At 39.3% G+C, this 22539-nt stretch overlaps 2 protein-coding genes across 3 annotated transcripts in view; one reads left to right on the top strand and one right to left on the bottom strand.

The window, feature by feature from the left end:
- The window catches only part of prkg2 (protein kinase cGMP-dependent 2), a 29720-nt gene extending 8180 nt beyond the window's left edge, over window positions 1–21540 (top strand). For both annotated transcript variants that reach the window (XM_072387299.1, XM_072387300.1), the window contains 17 exons: window positions 401–567; window positions 4420–4533; window positions 7045–7150; window positions 7492–7555; window positions 10054–10131; window positions 12566–12660; window positions 12935–13003; window positions 13327–13425; window positions 13596–13746; window positions 14544–14680; window positions 15248–15337; window positions 15525–15666; window positions 16907–17070; window positions 17278–17400; window positions 17630–17692; window positions 18209–18275; window positions 18585–21540. In XM_072387299.1, coding sequence (XP_072243400.1) covers window positions 401–567; window positions 4420–4533; window positions 7045–7150; window positions 7492–7555; window positions 10054–10131; window positions 12566–12660; window positions 12935–13003; window positions 13327–13425; window positions 13596–13746; window positions 14544–14680; window positions 15248–15337; window positions 15525–15666; window positions 16907–17070; window positions 17278–17400; window positions 17630–17692; window positions 18209–18275; window positions 18585–18680 — 1825 coding nt within the window. In that variant the 3' untranslated portion in view covers window positions 18681–21540. The remainder of the gene's footprint in view (window positions 1–400; window positions 568–4419; window positions 4534–7044; window positions 7151–7491; window positions 7556–10053; window positions 10132–12565; window positions 12661–12934; window positions 13004–13326; window positions 13426–13595; window positions 13747–14543; window positions 14681–15247; window positions 15338–15524; window positions 15667–16906; window positions 17071–17277; window positions 17401–17629; window positions 17693–18208; window positions 18276–18584) is intronic.
- bmp3 (bone morphogenetic protein 3) overlaps window positions 1–22539 on the bottom strand; it is a 458962-nt gene that overhangs the window by 425142 nt on the left and 11281 nt on the right. The gene's annotated exons all lie outside the window — the stretch shown is intronic.

Here is a 22539-nt window from a genome sequence, read left to right as displayed (position 1 = left end):
TGCTATATGGTTTATTATTATATATTATATGAAAATATTGATATTATATAAATTCCCTCTGGGATGAAGTATTTTTTCATTTCATTAAATTTATTTCAGGTAAATATAGGAGAGTATCAGTCGCTGCAGTACTGGTACTTACAGTTAGTACAGCACTTATTACTTCTCCTAGTTAGCTTTGCCTAAGATATAATGAGATGGGCTTGAAACTGAAGAAATGTTTTTTCAGGTTTTAAATCTCTGGTTTTCTAAAAGAACAAAAACAGCTGACACTTCCTAATCATGAATATAGTGTCTTCCTTGTAATTTCTGGTACTGAGCTCATCCTTCAAATCCTTCCTCGAACAACAACAGTAAAAGTCCACTCTGTAATCCTTCCTGTGTTGCTGATCTGTGACAGAGTAAAGAAGCTGCTGACAGACGCCCTGAACAAGAACCAGTACCTGAAGAGGCTGGAGCTGCAGCAGATCAAAGACATGGTGGAGTGCATGTATGAGCGCACCTACCAGCAGGGAGAGTACGTAATCAAGCAGGGAGAGCCTGGAAACCATCTGTTTGTGCTGGCAGGTAGGTTCACTCCTGTTTCATCTTAGTCTTCTTTGTCTGAAATTTAAGTTGGAGAAAAAAATTAAGTCTGAAACTGAATTTCTCCTTTCCCACAACAGCTGCTTCAATTACTGAATATTATTCTTGTGGTAAAAACATTGTATTTAAGTATCACATGAACAGTGGGAAGCCAAAGCTACAAGTGAAGCCCAGAGACTGTGAATAAAATGCAGATGTAGCCAGAAGGTCTGAACAGTGAAGCCAAGGCAGAAGAGCCTTCTTTCAAATGACCAGCAGGTGGCGACTCCTCCAGTAGAAAATAGGGCACAAAGATTAACTAAACAATACAAGCTGGAGAAGCTCTTGAACGAATAAGGTTTTGCTGCATATTTTAAAAGGAGGCAAAGCAAGATTTCCCAGTCAATGCCAAAGTAATCGTAAGTGTCGGCCTTCGCCATAATTATTCCAGCAAACGCCGGTGGTGCGCCAAAGGTGCGGAGTATAAACATTATGAACACAGTGGCCTATCTGCCAGGTGGCCCGCTCAGATCTAGCAATGAAAGTGTCGTACAAGCCCACCGTCGCTGTCTGATTTCCTATAACCAACACTTACACACTGTGCAATGCAACATCAGATATAATGCCTGGCAGTCATTTGGAATTCCTAAGAAGAAAAGGGAATTCACAAAAAAGTGTCAGTAAAGCATAGATAAAGTCCAGCAGTAGTCTGCTAGATCTGAACACTCATCTGGTGACACGTCACGATGACTGTTAATACAGCTAGCACACGCAAGAACAACAATAACACAAGATAAAGGCAGCCATTGAAGACCATATGTTACCCATTACGCTACTGTAAATACATTAGAGCATGGGGGGAAAAATACCAAACTAGACAATATTTCACTGGCAAACATGTGCCAGACTTGTACATCAGAGTAAAGAAAGAAGCCAGACAAGAACTATGAAATGCATTTCTCATCTGCTATAAAATACCACAAATATCTGTTTCCTTAGCCACAGGTATCCAAGCTACAGGTAGCCAAGTAATTCTACACTTAAAGATGGAAAATCATCATATTATTGCTGCAAATAGAACCAAATTGTTATGGTTAAAATGTATCGTCCCTAAATAGTATCATACCCATGTATTTATGTATTGAATTGTCTAATAAGAGAGAGAATACACCCCAATTAATTCTGCCCTGACTGAAGGTCTGAAGACAAATTTCACCCAAGAAAAAATACTTCTTACTTGATTTATTACCTCAGTGAATTTTTTTCCAATCAGTTTATTTTATCAATGGCTAATTTCTCATCTTCCTTAATACATCATAATGCAGCCCCTAACCGTGATCCATTTCCAACCCCAACCGAGTGCTGAACGCAACCAGGAAAAGAGAGTTTTGTGTAACATGCTGTGTTTAGATGTAACCTTGGCAGCCTGTAAATGGTACCATGAAAGTGAGGGTTGCCTTGTCAAAATAATGGATTTTTGACTCTTACCATGATTGTATTTTAATTACACCAAAGTAATGTTTTTGTTGAAACCAAACCAGGTAGTGACCAAAGTTTTTCAGTAAGAGGTTGTGCCACTCATGAACTGGATGTTGGGCTCACAAAAGCACATGACTGAAAGGCTTGTTCAATTCAATTCAATTTTATTTAACAAATGTCATCTCAAGAGGCTTCAAAGATACGATCCAATTCAAGCCAATTAGAATCCAATTCATTGTAACACAATTAATTAAATTCCAAATTAGTCCAATTCATACAAATAGAGCCAATTCAGCGAAAGTAGCCTAGCTAAGGAAACCGAGCGATTGCACCGAATCTTCCCTGTTCTTAAACAATATAACTGAGAATAATGTGAACTACAATGTGGAAACAGTTATATGAGGTTTTTTTCTCTCATGAAGACTGAATGGTGGTACTTTACAAGTTGGAATTATGAGTCATCTTTAAAGGTATGAACAATGCCACATTTAACAGTTTCAGTTGGAGGATTTGTAGAAAAAAAACACCTAAACTAAAAACGCTGAAGTCCAGGCTTCAAAAGTCCATTGGATGATGTCACAGTGACTACAGCCATCTTTGTATACATTCTGTGGTAAATAAACACACTCTGCCAGTGACATCAAAAAGTGCTTCTTCTCTACTTGTTAATCATTTCTCGGAGGGTTTGAGTCTACGTTACATTACAGAAACTTTCAGGTTCTTGGCAATATATCGGCCAGTCGGGTTGTTCATTTAACAAAACAGACAACGAAATCCTGGGAATCCTGAAAATGTGTTAAAAAACGAGTTTTAATGATTGTTAAACTCATTGCCATTCCAGTCTTTAACCATGAATGGATTTATATACTTCTCTGACTGATATGTTCTGTTTGCCAAACAAATTGTTAGACATGGCTGAGGAAAGGGCTGCGAATACTCACAGCTTCACCACCTGGGAAGTTGAGTCAAACTTCAGACAAGTAGAGAAATTTAAAAGCATTTCATTTGTTAGTTTCAGTTTTGGAATCATAATCAGAACAACAAATTGTTGATTTGAAAAAAGTGAAAAAAATATCAACTATTTTTTGAATAAATGATCCTGGGAGAGCTAGCAAAGAAAATGGTTGGACTAAACACACCTGCAGGAACCTCTAACACCATCCTTAATTCATCCTTAAGAATGGTAGCAGCCATTTATTGATCCTACAGTGATATTAAAATGAGTCCCGATAAAACTGAATAAGACCTGATTTACTTTCTGGGCTGTTTGTGAATAGTAAATTGCATGTATTGATATGGATAAATTGTTAACTGTAAGTTCTTCCTGCATAAAAAAGACCGTTTGAGTTTATATAAAAGGATGCACGTGGACATTTGGTGTCATGATGTGATTTGGATGACTTCATCCACAGCTGAAGACTTTTTGTTCTGGAAATAAAAATTAGTGCTTCTAAGCCATAACCTTAAACTAAGCTTTGTTCCTGACTTTCAATCAAAAACAGTGACCATTTTACATGTTTATGGGGATTTATTTTAACTTTATTACTCTGTGTGCTTTCCAAATTGTGAAGCTTACATTCTAACTGATGAAAATACTTACTTATCGTTTGAAAGTAACCTCTTTGTGTAGCATTTTGAAATGAGATCATATGGTTTTTATGTTCTCTTTGGCCCTCCCAGCCTCTGTACAGCTTTTCTGGCAACAGGCCAATCGAATCAAGACAGCAGCTCTGCGAAAATAAAGCTTTTGATGGGTTCCACTGCTCTACACAGGTCCATGCCATCTAAACTTTTGCAGATCTTTGCGCTGTTTTGAAAGCTCGACTAGCCTACACTGGAAGAATGTAGATTATAATTATTTTGGTGGATGAAACATATTCTTGGCAGGTATAAGCTGAATGCATTCCTCTGGTTTACCAGCTCTTGGCAGGAGAGAGAACAGTTAAATCTGAACAATAACACATTTATACAGTCACACAAATACACAGTGGTATTAAGTATATGGAGCTTAACAGGTTTATCATTTACTTCTAAACCAGTAGATGGTTATTTTTTGGTTTTATATACTGGTTTGTCCCCAAGCTTCATTGGCAGTTTTCTCAAAGTAACCAGGCACCCGATTTTTTCAAATGACCACATGGCCACTGAGTAGTGATTGGTTTACTGCCAGAGTGGCTAGTGGTGAAATTTGCCATTCACACACAAACTGGCCAAGTTAAAATATCACATACACTTGATAGTTAACAGATATTTTCTTCTCAGGTTCTGTCTGAAGCATTCTGGATGATATTCCTCTAATATGTCTGTTGCCTGAATTTTTGTTTGTGTCCTTAACGTGAGGAAAAATTTTTGATTGCCCTTGTTTAATGTTCTCAGACGGGAAGCTGGATGTGTTTCAACATAGCAAACTGCTCACGGCAATTTCAGTGTGGACCACATTTGGGGAATTAGCCATCCTTTACAACTGCACGCGGACAGCATCAGTGCGAGGTAAAGATTTCTACATTTCTACAGTGAACACTGAAAGATCAAATTGATTTTTGAGACTAAGGGCCATCATCATGTAACATAATAAGCCCTGCAAGGATTGAGTTTGTGACATGTCACAGACATGCTCAAACGTCATTTAACACAAGTCTAATAAGTCTAAGTCTGCTATTTCTTCCCTTTGTCATTGCCCTCATCCCATTGAACCCAGACTGTGCATTCACATAACTTATAGTGCATTTCAGAAGGTTAATATGAGTCACACATCATGAATGGTGCAAGCCAGTGCAAGTTTCTGCTCCTGTGTTTTCAACTGACCAGGCCAATAATATTACTGATTTGGCTCTTTCAGACTTTAAAGGGAAATGTTGATTATTTTTAAATGGGACTATGTGAAGTACTATGGTTCGAGCAGTCAGTCATCACAGTTACATTTACAATCAAGCCAAGCTACAGTTACAGACTGGTCATTTAACTGGACCACCATTCTTGTCCCAGTATACAGTGTCACAGTATAGAGCAAAATCAATTATTGACTGATGTAAGTCTGGCGCTGTGGACTGTGTAAGAAAATATTCGATTTTCTGCTTTTTCTAATTTTCACTTTGGGAGATCATAGTAAATGTAGATATAGATCAATTCACCACACAGCTGTTGTCTTTAAGTTACTTGAATGTTGGTCTTGTCGGATGACTCTGCGGTTATAAAATCCAGATTTTCATAGAGCAGAGTAACAGTGTTGAAATGCTTTAAGTGACCTTGAGTTGACACATAGTCTTCCTGGGCTGATTCTCAATCACCATTGCTGAAATGTTTAGTCACCTGACAAAAGAAAACTCAGTTTCATAGGATTTCAGGCAGACTAACATACTTAGATGCATTTCAAAAGTCTAGATTAATCACTAATCATTAATCCCAAATTAATTCAGTAATAACGCACTATTACTGTTAATGCTGTAGCCAGATATTCCACTATCAACTGAAATGGAATGCAAATCATGAATCTAGTAACAAATTAACTTGTTTCTCTTTCTTTTTTCATCCTTTAAGAAAAACAGTGACAAAGTGAGGTTGTTTAAAACAGTTTTTAATGCCTTTACTTTGAGTGAATTGACATTTCAAAACATTAAAAAAACAACGTTTATTTAACTACATACAATCATCTGTACATTTATAGTCATCCCATGACTTTAATTCATTCCTTTATTTTATAGACACTTGCTGTTTGACACCACTAACATGGCATTCCATATAAATCTGCAGAACACTACTGTTTAACCATAACCATGAATAGGATGGTATATTCCAACCCACCCACCCATGAGTAGGATGCATGGACAGAAGCAACAGCAAGTGAATATCAAGCCTGCACCATAGTGACCTAATATATCAATAAGCTAATTTAGGCCAATGGGATTTTCTGATTCCTGTTGCTGACTTTAGGCTCAGAAAAATGGAGTTATAACAGGCTGCTCTCCTTAACCCTGATGCTTTGCTTTGTGTAATTTACAATAATGAATATTTTTAAGTGAGACGATGGTTTCCAGCTTGTCTGATATTATTTAAAAGCACGTTCCCATATAAACACTAAGCACGATCTGGCCTCCTGAATTTAATCTGACTGCATCTAACCTTCATCTGAGTCTCAGTGACTTTTTAAAGATCTGATGATTGAGAGCTGGAGAATCTACATCATGATGTCAACAAGCTCTTAAATGGTTATGTTGACAAAGGCTTAACACGATATGCCCAGCTTTCGCGTCTTGTTTGGTTTTATCTCCTTGACCTTTAGAAAAGCGCATACCCTATAACGTGTGAGTTCTCTTTGTCTGGGTTTGTATATTTGACCAAGTAAATTGGCTGGTGGTCCTTGGGGGAGGGGCACCAAGTTAACCTCAATATTCAGGGTGAACTGGAAAGACTTTGACAGTTTGACAAGTCATGATAACAGATAAACCAGATAAAGTGGAACTCCTTCTTTGCTACCGGTCGGTACATGTCAAACTTTTACAACTACTTCTTTCTTGCACCAACAGAGAGACCTCTCTCAAGGTTTCTGTAAAGCTGATTTGACTCACCATCAAAATAGAGGACATATTACAGTGTTTTTCTCACCTTCTTTGCCCAATCTACAAAACAAAACAATGCACTTCTGTAGTTATGAGAGGGGGCTTTTATAAAACCAGGAAAGATTCATCTTTCTGTTGTTAGTTCCAATTTCACATTGACAAATTTTCTGTTGAAAACAGCCCTTAATAGTAAGATTGCTACCTTTCATGTGGGTGGCCTCGGTTCAAATCCCCTGCACGAAAGGTACTACCTCCAGTAGGGGTCCTTAGGCAAGGCCCCCTTAACCTATCCGCCTACCAGTCTAAGTCGCTTTGGATAAAAGCATCTGCCAAATGCATAAACATCTAAACATCTACATGTACTAATAAAGGCTGCAGATTAACTAGTTTGTCAGCTAAGTCAGAACCTGCAGCAGCATCAGTGCATGCCATGTTACTTTTACAGCAGTGAACAAAGTGAGGACATGGGCTTTGGACCGGGAAGTGTTCCAGAACATCATGAGGAGGACGGCTGAAACACGTCACGAACAGCACCACAACTTCCTCCGGAGGTCAGCCCCGAGTCTTAATATCATCTGGTGACAACAAAAATTTGATATTACATGGAAGTAATCCAAAAGATAGCATATTAGTCTCTGAGAAATTTCTATATCCAGTCAATGACAATAAATAGATAAATTAATAGATTAAAAACAAAAAAAATCTGTAACCTTTAAGGTTACTTTGTTAACTCTTTCTCTTTATTTTAAAGAAAACTTTCCAACTTTTCTCGTATTTTGACAGAACACGACAGATTCCATGTGTAAAACTGTAGTTTTTGCATAAATCAGCCCTTTTTGCAACATAATTTGAATTACGACATTCAACTTATGTCTGTTTTTTTTTCTATCAGTGTTTCACTCTTGGCTAATCTACCAGAAGACAAGCTAAGCAAAATAGTGGACTGCCTCGAGGTGGTAAGTTATTCTGTCAAATTATCTACATTTCTGCAGGAGGGACAATTTAACTTTTATATTATATTGCTTCACTGTTGCACAAACCTCTGGCAGCTCATGGGAGCCTCGGCATTGCAGATAGTTGCTGTCAAAATATCATTACCATTTGGCCATATAGCATTACCGCATGTCAGCATATTCAGTCTAGCTCCAGTTGGCAAGAACTCACAAATTACCTTGTTGACGAACAGAGCTGATATTATTCCTGTCATCGCCGGGAGCTATATATTGTTACCGTAATTATTTGACTAAGACCCCAGAAAGTGTTTATTCAAATGGGGGACGAGTGATTTCTTAAAGATGTGAGAGTGATACAAGTGTGTGCTAGAATGTATGTGGGCAATTGTGTATGATGAAATAAGCAGGAGACCAAGCATTGTATTTCTACTGTGAAAGAGAAAACGGGTCAAAAACAGCCTTTCTCAGCGTTTTTCCACAATGAAAACTTCAAGGACGTTTGTTGCAGTGGTTGATTGTCCTGCTGCTCTCAACTGTGGACGAATTTCCTTATTCAGTCATTTCTGATGGAAGGGATTCTCTTGCCTGATAATGGGGGAACTCTCACCTAACAGAGGTGCAGATGTTAAACTGGAAGGGATTTATGCAATTGTTTATGCAACGCTAAGTATATTAGGAAGAGACGAGTTTTAAAAGTCCTTATTTTTGGCTTATTTCAGGAATAAACCTCGGTAACCTGATATAACAAACCGGCTACTATTATTACTATTACGACAGTCCTTATAAACAGAACCTTTGTGTGTTGTCTCTGCTGTCACAGACTGGTTAAACTCACCTCTCCTGTAACATAAACGGGACATAAACAATCTCAAACGCTCAAGGAAAATGCCACTTATCTCAAGAGTTTTGCCGATAAACATTTGGGAATCCATACGCTTGGAACACTTTTCAACAAAGTTCTCTATCGTCGAATGGATTGCAGCAGTGAACAGTCGCCTTGGCTGCAGGAAACTGGCATCTATCCCAAATAACACCTCAACCTGGTCCCCTATATTCTTTGTACCTTCAATTAAAAGCTAAAAAAGTGACGGTGACATGGAAGCTAGCTGAATCCCTGGCCTGGTCTCAGTGTGCTTTGGATGGTGTGACAGGTTGGGTTTAGAAAAACTGTGACTGACAAGATGAAATGGATAAAATCTGTCTCTGACTGAGAGAGCATTCAGTACTGTATTCTGGTGTTTAATTCAAGAAAATGTCTTTCAGTTTTATGATATTTCTAAAACCAAACTAAACATTGAATCAAGTTAAATTACACCACATTAATGTTCTATTTACGCCACATGTGATTAATGGCTGTAGTGTGCTTACCATGTTCACAAAGAAATCTCAATTTGTTAATGGGTGGAATTCATCTCTTGTAATGAACACTATGACATCTCTGCTCCATGTGTGGAAAAATATACATCTGCAGTTTAACACAGTTCTTGAAAAATGCAGAATTTCATTGCGCTGACCAAAGACTTCCTGAACATGGTAAAAAAAAACAGGCACAGTGTGTCTGTACACACTTCTAGAGGGTCATAAGACATGACTGAAGGGGCTTATTCTTAGAAGAGTCTGCATGTTATTTTGATTTCTTTAAGAACATCTTGCTTTGTTCTATTTGGTCATTGAGCAACTAATATTTAAAATTTGATTCGAATATCACAGTTTATGTGTGGGCTGGGCTTTTCTGTCAGTGCAAACTTACAACATGATTGCTGTTGCTTTAACAGTTGCTTTAAACATGTTAAAGACAGAGATCTACTTCATGTTTCACTAGATTTTGTAGTTTGTAAAAAGTGTAAAATGATTAAATAGTTTTTCATTGATATCCTGACAAGAGTCTTTTTGGGCAGATCTGATATACCGCAGGATGCATGCATCATGCTCCACGATGCAGCATGATAAGTACTAAAGGCATTCAGGAGCTGACCCAACTCATAATACTGTAACATTTAAATAGGCCTCTTTCAATGTATTAACTCTGAGCTATGCCATCTGGCTGTGTATCTGACAACTAGCTATGAGCTGCTTAAAAATGACGAAACTATTTGGTTTTCTTAGGTTCATATTTATACAGTTTTTAAACATTTGGGAGCATGGCCACAAAATTATAGTTCACTGTTAATATAAACCATGCTGTAATCCACAAATATCAACCTATGGCAAATTCTAGCTAAGTATTCCCGTGGCAGACATAAAAAAACATATTAATCAACTTTTCTTATTGACTCACATCCATATTTTATTCATGACACTGGCCCCATCATTTCCCAGCTGATCAGCGAGCTGAGGAGTTCGGACTGACAGAGTTGTCACTGATGACTGAACTCTTGCTCTCATTCCGCAGGGGACTGACTACCAGGAATTAGGCCAACAGGGTCAATGGTTAAAATCAATGTAATGCTTCAGCTCTTATTGTTGTCCTCTCCCATCCACACTCTTTTCCTTCCCCTTAGGAATACTATGACAAAGGAGAGTATGTCATTCGGGAGGGTGAGGAAGGCAGCACCTTCTATATCATCGCACAAGGGAAGGTAACATTTTTGATCATTTCTGTGTACACATAAATACAATTCAGCCCCTCAAGCTTACTTTTTTTAACTAATTCTATATTTCATCCTAAACTTTGTATCTCTGACTAACATTCTGAACAATTTTTGATTATTGGAAAAATAATTGAACTGCATTCATCCCTGAAAATGGGATGCCAAATAACCACTTGTAATTTTTGCTGAAATTATTTATATGAACTGATAAAACATTTGACTGACAGTTTGTGGGAAAGAAACAAAACAGGTTCCTCTAATTCCTATAGTTTATAATAAAACTTGCACAAATCCACCATGAGGGAAAACAAACAATAACAGGACAGTAACTGACGCTGATCTCCAACCAGTGTCAATGAATGCATTTTTGCCAATTAATTGCAAGTCTGTGCATATATGAGAGACTATAAGTAGTAGTTTATACTTCATACGTCATTTCGACGACGTAGCTATGACGTTGACGTGGACCCCTCCGCTGTACCCTGACATACACCTCCAAAAAATTCTAAGTACACATCATGTAGACGCGGGCGTAAGGGCTGTGATTGGTCCGCTCAGAACGTCATTTCCGGGAGTTGCCTTTTCCGGTCTTAATGGCTGTATACGACAAAGAAGCTAGTTGACATTCAAAATTATCGAAAGTGCATTTGTTCACCCAGGTTGTGAATTCACTGGTGTGAATTTGTAAATTAACCCGTTTCCAGCCTCGGACGGTCATACAGACCATCCCCACAAACGTCTTCTCTGTCGCCTGCGCGTCAACATTTGCAAAATAAGCATTTGTTCTTCAATATTGATAAGCTCCAACTGCAAATACAGCTGCTCCACCTCGGTTGCCATTGTTTACTGTTGTTAACTGTGACCGGAAGAAAAAGCAAGGATTCGGCTATAACCCCTGAAACCACACAAACACACAGCCACACCCCCCTACCAGCATGATGAATTGCAGAGCAACGTGTTCCCTCGACGCAGAACTTCAAATGCTCAATGACGATGGAGCCTCTATCATCATATATGTTACTGTTTTAAATTAGATATCTCCAAATAGATGTGATGAGGGAGGGAACTCACTTTAATTTATCAGTCATAGTTTTTGCTTTCATTCCTGTCAGTAATAAAATTATTTCACACAAGCTGCTCTGCAGCAACTCCTGAGATATTTTTCGGACTGCAACTATAAAGTACATTATGAACAGGTATGAGACATAATCCCGCCCTCCAACAACAAACACCTGTGTAGATAATCTATTTCACTGATTGGAAAGCTGCTTCAGTCTTTGCAGTAAAGACTCCTCTTATTTTTCAGCATCTGTGCTAAATGGCTTCACGAGTACAACTAGACTCTCAAAGTCACAGGTTTTATTCATCCTGGTTCAACTTCTACACTTCAGTACAACAGACTTGTAAAATCATTGATTCTCTGGCTGAAGTACCTTGGCCAGTTTTGATGGGCCTTTTTGTTACTTAATGGACAATGCTCTATATCTGACACAATGTTTTGTATGAAGGTTATGACATACTGACAGAATTAATGTCCAAAAGATGGAAAATCAAAGTAAATCTATTTTTCTCCTGTTACAGCTCCTGTTTTGGCCAACAATATGTTGATCAAACTGTGTGAGAGTATGGGGGGTTGCAGATCTGTGACTCACCCGCCTGTCTGTCCGATAAGTCAGCAACCTGACACCGGGGAGCGAAGGGAGATGTAGAGGGGCCAGAGCGGTCCACAGGGGACTTTCAAAATGCCATTATGAGCCAATGTGATACAGCAGCTCCGAAACTCTAAGCTAACTAAACCAGGGAGAGACACATGTTGTTTGGGAGGAAGGGGTCTAATACAGGAAATGGCTCCTCCATCCCCCATTGTACCCCCTGACAAGTGAGGGAATAAACTCTGAGAGTGCCTGCCACCAGGAAAACCAGGGGAAGTGAGGGTCGCTGAGGTCAAACAGGACACTTAGCTAAAACACACGCATGCCATTATGGCTATGATGTCATTGTGGCTTTCTTAAACGGGACAGTTCCACAAGTTTGACCTCGACCGTGGTGGGCCACTGGTTTTTTAAAGCCTCACAAATTACAGAGAAGTTTCACAAAATCCTGGCTACTGGAGTGTTTTTATTGAAGGCTGCTGCTCTGGGAGGCAGAGCGACAAGCAGAACGGAAACTCCTGATGAAAACCCTCTTACGATTAATGTGTGTATTTGGACAGCGGGTCAAGAAAACACAAAGTGCACAAACGTCTCTTAATCACATCACGATTTGAATTACTGTAATCGAATATGTCAATTTTCAAGGGTTGACGCATTTTACGTTTTTACAGTGTGTGTGAAAATATTCAGAGATAATGAAAAGCACATGTAAAAGCTGAACTGGAGACATGAAAAGTGTCTTGAAAGGTCAAGAAATCTGTGTTGTGCAGGTGAAGGTGACCCAAACCACAGGGGCCAACAAGTTTCCGCAGATTATCAACACATTGCAAAAGGGAGACTATTTCGGAGAAAAAGCGCTCATAAGGTAAGTATGAGTATTAAAAAAGCAAGGTATCTACTTTTTTCATTTAAAACATTAAAGAAAAGACAAGAAAAACAATTTTGAATGCAGCTGATTACGTCTGTGCTGTCGCAGGCAGTGCTTCATTAACACAGAATCTTTCTTAAATTGTGTTTTTGAGGTCAGACAAACTCCTTGAGGGTCACTTTGGTTTTTCTTTTTCATATCTTTATCAAAACATTAAGAGGCTTCAGATATGTATGCAGGCTTACATGTTTGCTGTACCCATGTTTTTCAGTGATGATGTCAGGTCGGCCAATATCATTGCGGATGAGAACGGCGTGGAGTGCCTCGTCATCGACAGAGAGTGAGCATCCTGATATTTGAAGCATCGTTCTCAGGAATACGAACATGACTTTATATGGAGCTTTGGTCCTTAAATTGTCATGCTGAATAAAAATGCATGAACATCAGCTAAAAATAAAATGTTTGGCGCATTATTCTGCAATCTGATGTAAAAAAACAACTTATGTTTTGGTATCTTTCAGTTACTGTCAATTTTTTTAGATTTTTCCTGTATGAATTCCTTCTTTGTGTCAATGGGATGCATCAGCACTATCAGTTGTGATTAAAAAACTATGAGCCAACATTCCAGTGGCTCCACCGTTGACACGGTTGTTGTTTTTGTAGGACATTTGATCAGACAGTGGGTAACTTCAATGAGCTGCAGAAGCAGCTCCAAGGCTACGTGGCAGCACTTGATCATGACGACAAGAAGAGGAATGCCAAGTAGGTGCAAAGAATGATGCTCAGGAGCCAACATGAACACAAATTCATTTCAGTGAAAAGAAACATATTTTAAAATGAGTTAATCATGAAAAGAAACATTAACACAAATTTATCACATTTAGAATTCTATGTCTAATGCATGCCTGCTTACTTTCTGTGTGTCCATCCAGGAAGTCATTGTCTCGCCACCAGAGTCAGCCACTGTCTCCTGATTTCATCCAGCTGAAAGACATGGTGTCGGCGTTCCCTTCATCCAGGCCCTTCGATCATCTCGAAGTCATTGCTACTCTTGGGGTTGGCGGGTTTGGACGTGTGGAGCTGGTAAGGTCTGAGCTTATCTGATTGTTGGCAGAATTAAAGAACTGCAAACACAGGCAAAATTCTAAGTTGTTTTAATTCTGACAACAGGAATAATTAAAGCATGTTACATCACTTATGTACGTGACTATACTTGTTTTCACTTCCCTCTACTTCTCATTCTTACTTTTATCAACACAGCAACAGCATGTACAACTGCTGTGACAGAGATATAGTCAAACACTGTAACTCCTGTCTGTGTGTGGAGAAGTTTGCAAGCAGTGCAGAGTAAAAAACTTTTGATGTTTTCGGTGTAAACATACACTGTGTCCTACAGTATGAGGCTATATTACCTTCTTTTATCACAATTGCATTACTTTTAGACTTTTTTGAATACCAGGGTGAGTTTGTTTTGCGCCTCGCAACACCTCGTTTCCACATATATGTGATAGTATGCGATTCAACTAATTTCTTCGTGATTCCCTGTAATCTCCAGCGTGTGAAACTCAGCCTCCGTTTTGTTTTGCTTCAGCTAAAGAATTTGCTTGCAATAAAAAAACTTTTACACGTCAGGAAGTTGGATAAACAAAGTAACAAACAGGCAAACTGCTAGTTCAGAGTCAAACTGATCACCATGTTCTCAACACATTCAAGTAAAAACTTGACTGTTATGATGAGCCAGCACTACTATTTTTCATATGGGCAACTTACCTTTGCTTTACTAAGAACAGATCCTACACTTTCTGTGATGACAAAGTGACAAAGTCTTTTGTTAACAAGCGCTCTCTTGTCACGTCCCACCCTGTTACATCCTTCTGCAGGTAAAGGTGAAGGACGAAGACGTCACGTTTGCACTAAAGATCATCAAAAAGAAGCATGTCGTGGAAAACAGGCAGGAAGAGCACATCCACTCGGAGAGGAGGATCCTTGCCGAGGCTCGCTCGCCTTTCGTTGTCAAGTCAGTCCTCCTGCTCAGAGGCTGAGCAGATTTCCATTCTTTATCTTACGTGATAAATCTCTGCCCTATTAGTTCGGGAAAACAGCGAGGCGCTTATTAGGTTTTGATGAGATCACGGTCAAGGCCCTGAGCAGATTACATCTCCTCTGTGGGGTAGAATGGCGGGGGGCTATAAAGATGTCTGCTAAGAAAATGTAGTTACTTTTTATGAAATATTCCAACAGCAGCTTTTCTTTGCCTTTTGTGAGATTACGATGATGCAATGTCAGTGTGCAGTGGCATAGATTCAAATATTAAAGCCATTCTTTAGCTTCTGAAAAGAATCCTCCTGCTCACCTCATCTTTCTACGCTGCATGTCCCTGTTTGATTTCTAATCAGGATTGATGGGAGGTAATCTGAGATTTAAGGCTGTGTGTGTTTTCTGTGTTGCAGCTTCAAATGCTTTTGAATGTGATACTGAATCTGTCTATTGACCTGACCGACCATTTACAAATAACTATTGCAACAGAAGCTCACAAACACAACATTATTTTCAACCTTAAGCAAACTGTGCTTCTTTTCTGCAGACTGTATCGCACCTTCAAGGATAACAAATATGTGTACATGCTGCTGGAGGCCTGTCTGGGTGGAGAGATCTGGAGTCTGCTCAGAGACAGGTGAGATAAGCCCTCTCAGCTTACTGTCTGTAGAATAACATGTTACTGTAAGGCTTTCACTCCATGAGGGAATTCAGACTTGTGATAAAGAATCTGTGGTCCACTCATGGTTCAGATGCTTTGCTTCTCAGCCAGCTTTCAAGAGGATTTGATTCAGAAAGTTTGACTTTGTCTTTGTTGTATTCAGGGGGAGCTTTGATGAACCCACTGCCAAATTCTGTGTTGGTTGCGTGACAGAAGCTTTTGAGTACCTTCATCGCAAAGGTGTCCTCTACAGGGACCTGAAGCCTGAGAATCTCATGCTGGATACAGAGGGATACATCAAACTGGTGAGTTTGCTGTTAGTAGCCAAGTCTTCTGTCAGGAGAATCAAAGTGTATAAACAGAAGAAGGGCAGCTTACAGTGCAGTGCAAAAGTTGGGAGCCACCCCTCATTTATTTCTATATTGGGAAGAAAATGGGAAAAGATGCAACAATATATTGAATATGCAAACATAATGCACATGCCTTTTCAGTTCAGGGTCCTCTCCTCGCTCCAGAAGCTAAATGGAGTTCCAGGAGAGAAATTTCAAAACAGCCCTGATACTGTACTTTTGTACTGTAGTACTTTTGAGACTACAGTGAACCTTCAGGTTGAAGCTGGCAACTCTGATTGATTTGGAAGCTGCTGTTCAGTGAGGTGTGACATATCTCGACAGACTTAATTTACCTCATCTACATTGTACCTTATACCTCAGAAGATCTGCAGAAGACACAGGGCTGAGAAAAAAGCTCTTGAAAAAAGCATGGACGTCTCTAATGACTGATATAAATGAAAGAAGAAGACAACCGATAGTAAAAACAATTTATTATACTTTAGGTTATTGTAGAGACAACTTTAGTTTACCGTTTGATTAATAAATACAGTGGAGGTGAATTTTCTTAGTAAAAAAAAACAATTCTGGACAATTCACTGAACATCCACTAAACACAATGTGTAAAGATTTTAGTGGAACTTTTTTCTACCGAAGAAATGACTTTGTACAGTAAAATCTGTGACTCACTCACCTCTTTAAACAGTCTTTGTAGCTCCCCTTTCCCCCAATATAACCCCTGTATGAGGGAAAATCAAGGCATTGTCAGAAAGGTCTTTAATGCTTGTTTTAGAAATGTTTTTTCTTTTGAAAACTTTTTGTCACAATTTTATTGCACCCCCCCCCCATCACAAATCCTTATGAAAGAGCTGCAAACAAAGCTGGCAGCGTCTTTCTCTCAAATTGTTCTTTGATACTCACTATAAACAGTTTGATCTCCTGTGATGATTAGTGTACTTTTTGTTGTTCTATGTTGTCAAATCTAATCAAAACAAGTGTAGATGGTTGACAAAAAAGCTTCAAGTTCTCAAGCCTGAAAAGTTCTCTTTCTGATCTTCATGAATGTCATCGAATGGCTTCAGTAACTCTAAATATCTAACAGAAAGGCCCTTTAGCACAAAAAACAACAATCAATAATTCAGTTATATTTCTTGAAAAGCTCTAGTGGTTTGACAATGGACTCTTTAGAGCTGACTGATGAACCCTGCCTTCCCAGGTTGACTTTGGTTTTGCCAAGAAGATCAGATGTGGTCAGAAGACGTGGACCTTTTGTGGCACACCGGAGTACGTAGCCCCAGAAATCATCCTCAACAAAGGCCACAACTTCAGTGTAGACTTCTGGTCTCTGGGCATCCTGGTGTTTGAGCTTCTTACTGGCAGGTCAGTGCTTGTGGTCATCTGATTCCAATCTGCAGCCAGGCTCTGTGGGAGGTAATTGCCTCATAATCATTCTTCTTTTTATCACTTCAATCTTGCAGCTGATTTGCAGTAATTGTTGTTTGCTGTCCTGAGCAGAGAGCACTGCTGAATGCTTTCTCAAAGACAGAAAAAAGTTAAAAATCTGCCTGTTTCCCTTTAACCCCACAGTCCTCCATTCTCAGGAGGTGACCAGATGATGACGTACACTTTCATATTGAAAGGCATAGAAAAGATGGACTTCCCAAAGAAGATTGCCAAGAGACCTGAGGACCTCATACGCAAGCTATGCAGGTACATCACTGCACGGGCAGTTTTCAAGAGTATGGAAGTAAAAAGTCCTCAGAATAAAACCTGATGATGGTTGATGATCTGACAAATTATGTGACAAAAAGCTGATAATTCTGCTGACACCCCGCACTGCTGACGAGGTTGAACCTTTTTGTTCAGTCAGAGAAGTGTGCGGTGTAATTGTATGGCATGTGTGCAGAATAAAGTACCTAAACTCTGCACGACATTTCAGGCGGAATCCGTCAGAACGACTGGGCAACCTCAAAAATGGAATAACTGATATCAAGAAGCACAGGTAAGAGGGAACAGGCTCATTTGGTTGCTGATCTCAGTGGAAAGATTAGCAGCGGAAATTGACGCTGATTAAATATTATGGATGTGGGTCCACAGTTTATGACCTCTGCAATTAGATAATCGCTGAACACGTTGTACAAAAGCAGTGGGATGCAAAAAACATCAAGGTTTATCACAGTCGTATTTCAGTTTGGGATTACTTTTCTTTATTAAGTCAACATGAAAGGCAGAAGGAAGCTACACAGTACAGTCATAAATTACAGCATTTACAAGCACATTTTAAAAAGTGATCCCAACACAGGCTAATGACATTGTTTCTACTTATTGTATTAGACCTACTTTCAGTCAAAGCACACACCTTGGAGCAAGGGCTCAAGTCAAAGTAAAATACCTCTCCAACATCTGAGATGCTAGTTGTTTTTTGAAAACAATGTATCGTGTGTCATATGTCCCCTTTTGAAAAGATGGATTTACTTACAGACATATTTATCATTTGCTTTCTGTCACATCGCTGAAGGTGGTTTAATGGCTTTAACTGGGAGGGGCTGAAGGCGAGGACGTTATCATCTCCACTCAGAAGAGAAGTAAGTACAAATGTATGTCCAATATAGTAAAACTTGTAGTCTTTCAAGTGGCAAAAACACCAGAGGTTGTAGGAAAATATACAAAAAAGCCTTTTATATATGTGGCTCTAACCCACTGGAATCCTTGAATCCCTGATTGTTGATTTCCAGGACTCCTCATCTGAAGTTAAGCTACTTTACAAAAGCAAAAAGGTGCACTTCAGTTAATTGTTGTTTTCCACTTATGTTAGAGTCTTAAGTGTTCAGGATGTTTGTTAAGAAATGTAATTCTCAGCCTTTTCTCCCTCCTTGTCTTTTTCTTCACACCAGCTCACAGGGCCTACAGATCATATTTACTTTGACAGCTATCCCCCAGATGAGGACAGTCCCCCTGAAGAGCTGTCTGGTTGGGATATGGACTTCTGAAAAACCTCTTCTCCATCTTTCTGTTATTATTCCCTTTATTTACACTGATAACAAAAAGCTAACTAGTAAAGTGGATGTTCAGGTGATCTGACATGACACTGGCCATGGCTGAGGCCAAGTTGGGCTCACTGTACAGTCAACACTCACAATTAAACAGATTTTGAAGAATTCTCCTTTGAGTTTTAATAGAAAGTTAAACTGCACATTTTGTCAGCACCACTGATCTTCTGCTTGATAAATTGACTGATGCTCTGGATAGTCAAATTAATTAATTAATCCATAATCCTTAATCCATTTTCCATACCTGCTTCATCTTATTCAGAGTTGTGGGGGCTGGAGCCTATCCCAGCTGCCATTGGACGAGAGGCAGATGGTAAATGCTGGACAGGCCAACAGTACATCATTGCTCTTTTTACTTGTTTACCAGATTAAACAACGGGGCTTGTTGTGCTGCAACATAAACGTTTCAATAAAGGTTGTTGAAGTTAACACTTAAAAATGCAGTACTGAAAATCCAACAATTCCTCAAATCGTAACTGTGTCCCCGGGCCCTGTTCTCCATTGCATTTAAGTGTAGGGGTGTGATACAGGCACAGAAATCTTAGCTGTCAGGCCAACACTTTATTAGATGCCATAAGCACTGCTGAACAGCTGCAAATACAATAACATGAGAGAGTGTAAATGCTCATGTTAGAATTACAGATTCAGCATTCTACAGTGACAGGACTCAGTTGTGTTATCCCTTTCAATACCTGTGCGATTTGCTGGTATGTTTATGAAAATATTACACAGAAGGGAACAAATTCTGAATCACATACGACCATCTCATTTTAGTCATCCTAACCTCTGACGTGTAGGAAGCGCTGGGATTACATTATCTTTTGTGTTTCAGGTATGAAATTGTTTTTTTTTACTTTTTGAGTGGGACATTCAATAATTTGAAAGATGGTTTAGAGGTTGAGGGCTGCACGGTGGTTGCATGTTCTCCCCGTGTATGCGTGGGTTCTCTTCGGGTACTCCGGCTACCGTCCAAAAACATGCATGTTAGGTTAATTGCTGACTCTAAAAGTGCCCTTAGGAGTGAGTGTGAGCATGTGTGTGGTTGTTTGTCTCATGTGTCCTGTAATGGACTGGTGACCTGTCCAGGGTGTACCCCGCCTCTCACCCGATGACAGCTGGGACAGGCACCAGCCCCCCCCCGTGACCCGACCGATGGATTAAGCAGGTATAGAAGATGGATGGATGGATGGTTTAGAGGTCTGTGAACTGGCTAGTGGTCAGCCAGATTAAACACAGTGTACAAAATGTAGTGTTAACATCTATTTGTGGCACAACATTAGCAGGTCATAAGCTTTGCATATAGTTTGGAAAAGCACAAACTATTGTCTAATATTAGAAAGCTTCTCTCTGTACTCAGTTCAGTTCAATACTCCGTTCTTCCTTAAACAGCTCTCACTACTGTCACTTTTCATTTTATAGTTCCTGCAGAAAAACTCACATCTCATGAGATTTAGATTCTTTTACTCTGCTGCACATGTCCACCCTGTGTCGTTATGTTGCAGCTGTTTAGCAGTTGGGGGTCATGGTTTTTTTGCTCTATACAAGTCCAACTGCAAAATTAGTTGCCTTTCAATACTTTACCCCATAATAAAAAATAAATGGATTTTTAAAAATCAGGATTTTGAATTGTAAATGTGCTTCGAGTTTCCTTCCCTCGTCTTCACATAAGAAACCAACATACGCTTCCAACAAGTTAGGCAACGTGTAACATTAGAAGCTTTATCTTTGCTATATTTTCAAAGCTTTTATTGATTACAGTTTTAGGTTTGCTGAATAAGCCAGCAGGCAAGTTACTCAGGAATAGAAACTAAATGTAGGCCAGGATAATAATGCTTCATCTCTGCCTGGGGGGAGTAAGTCTTGAATCAGATCAGAACCGTTTGTCATCATATTTTGTTTTTACATTCCTTAATCAACTCGTATATTAGTCTTTTACAGATTCCCCAAAACATTGTTTTCAGATATTTTTCTTCAGGCTCTCATGTTGGCTCCAGATGTGGTTTGTGAAGAAATCAGTGGTGCAGCTGCAGAGTCTTATTCTTACAGCTGAGGGAATTACTAATTATATGTGCAGTTTTTTCTCTTTTTTTTGGCTGTAGGAGGATGAAGGTGTGGTGGAGGAGATATGTGCAGAGATGACGCTGCAAAAAGTAAAAATTCCACTTTCCTGCTTAGACAGCATCCAGCTGCAACACACCTCTTTCTGAACCAGTATACTTTTGTGCTAAGAAGCATCAAGAGTCCACAGTATTATCAGCCCACTGACACACACGAAAACATCAACATCTCCTCCGCTTAAATTATAAAGTGCGAGTATCTTGTGGCAAGGTGCCTGAGCTGAGGAAATATTTACCTTTGTGAAGCAGAGTCAACTCTGTGGTTCTCAGCCTCTCAAGGAGAATTCTGAGGTGTTGATGATGTGAAGAGGAACAGCAAAGAGGTCAAACTGAACAGGAAACCTCAAGGGTTTACCAGAGGAGGAGATTTGAGAGCTTACGGTTAAAATTGATAAATATTTGCCATTTTTAAACACAAGATTTACTGTAAATTGACTGTATATCCTGTGTGTGCGTGCGTGCGTATGTACTGTATAAACCATAATTGTTCTGAAAACCCAGTTTATACAATCCAAGCCATTTTTTTCTTTAAAGTAAACTCAGTGAGTGGCTCTTGAATGTATGTGTCCAATATGTACTGTACAGTGTGTATGGAAGCACCTCTTGGAGAAGCTGTTGCCTTAAAATAGTGACAAATGATTTCTGATAAGAAATGTTTGGTGAAATTGTGTTTTGATTTCTAAAAAACTGAGATGACTAAATCTGAGATTTATCTTCTTATTTATCTCAATGTGGATTGTTTGAACCAAAAACAAGGGTGTCCACGTTGAAAATGGCAGCATTTCTTATGGTGCATCAAATTAAGTTATCACTTCTTTCAGCTTCACACATTCATCCTCTCATAACGTTCATCTAAGCCGGTTTATGCTCAGCAGGGGTTTTGCCTGAACATAACACTATTTCTTTGGGTTCAGAGATTTATACGGCTACCTCAGCTCATCATTATTTGTCTCCAGTTCTTTGTTCCAAGCTGTTAAAAAGAAACAGGACTACCCCCAAAAAGGCAAACATTTCTCGTGTTTAAAACAATAGGAGGAACTTGAAATCTATTCTGCAATTAAGAGCCCACAACCAGGCTTGAATTTAAGAAAACTGCAAAAGTGGAGGACAAAAAATAGAAAAAGGCATAAAAACTATATGAAGCAGATGAAAAGTATCTGAAAGTGATGTCATTAAAATGCAGGACTAAATCCAGCAAAGACCTGACACAGGACCTGAGAGATGCATCTGGACCTTCAGCTGATCCATCTACGCTTGGCCGAAGCCTCAAGAAGTGGACTGAAAATCAGTGGCAACCGGTCTTATGGAGGGATGAATCCTCCCCAGAGCCCGGACCTCAACATTATTGAAGCAGTGTGGGATCATCTGACAGAGAACGAAACGAAAGGCAGCCAACATCCAAAGAAGAGCTTTGGGATGTCCTTCAAGAAGCCTGGAGAACTATTCCTGAAGACTCCTTAAATAAATGACAGAAAGCTTGTCTCAGAGGGTTCAGGCTGTGCTGAAGAATAAAGGTATGAGCACCTTTATTCTTCACTTTCAAATATTCACTTTCAAGCTTGTTAGAATTTTACAGACTCTGTTTTTGCCTTTTATACTCTCATTCAAATTATATTTGCACGCTTCAGTAAATTGCTGCACTTATTTTCCATTTTCTTGGAAAAGACATGAAGGGTGCCTCC

Source organism: Leuresthes tenuis, unplaced genomic scaffold (genome assembly GCF_036924035.1).
Source record: "Leuresthes tenuis unplaced genomic scaffold, fLeuTen1.0.hap1 SCAF_6, whole genome shotgun sequence".
Taxonomy (NCBI): Eukaryota; Metazoa; Chordata; class Actinopteri; order Atheriniformes; family Atherinopsidae; genus Leuresthes; species Leuresthes tenuis.
The sequence above is the reverse complement of the archived record's forward strand: the minus strand, read 5'-3'. Positions and strand labels throughout refer to the sequence as shown.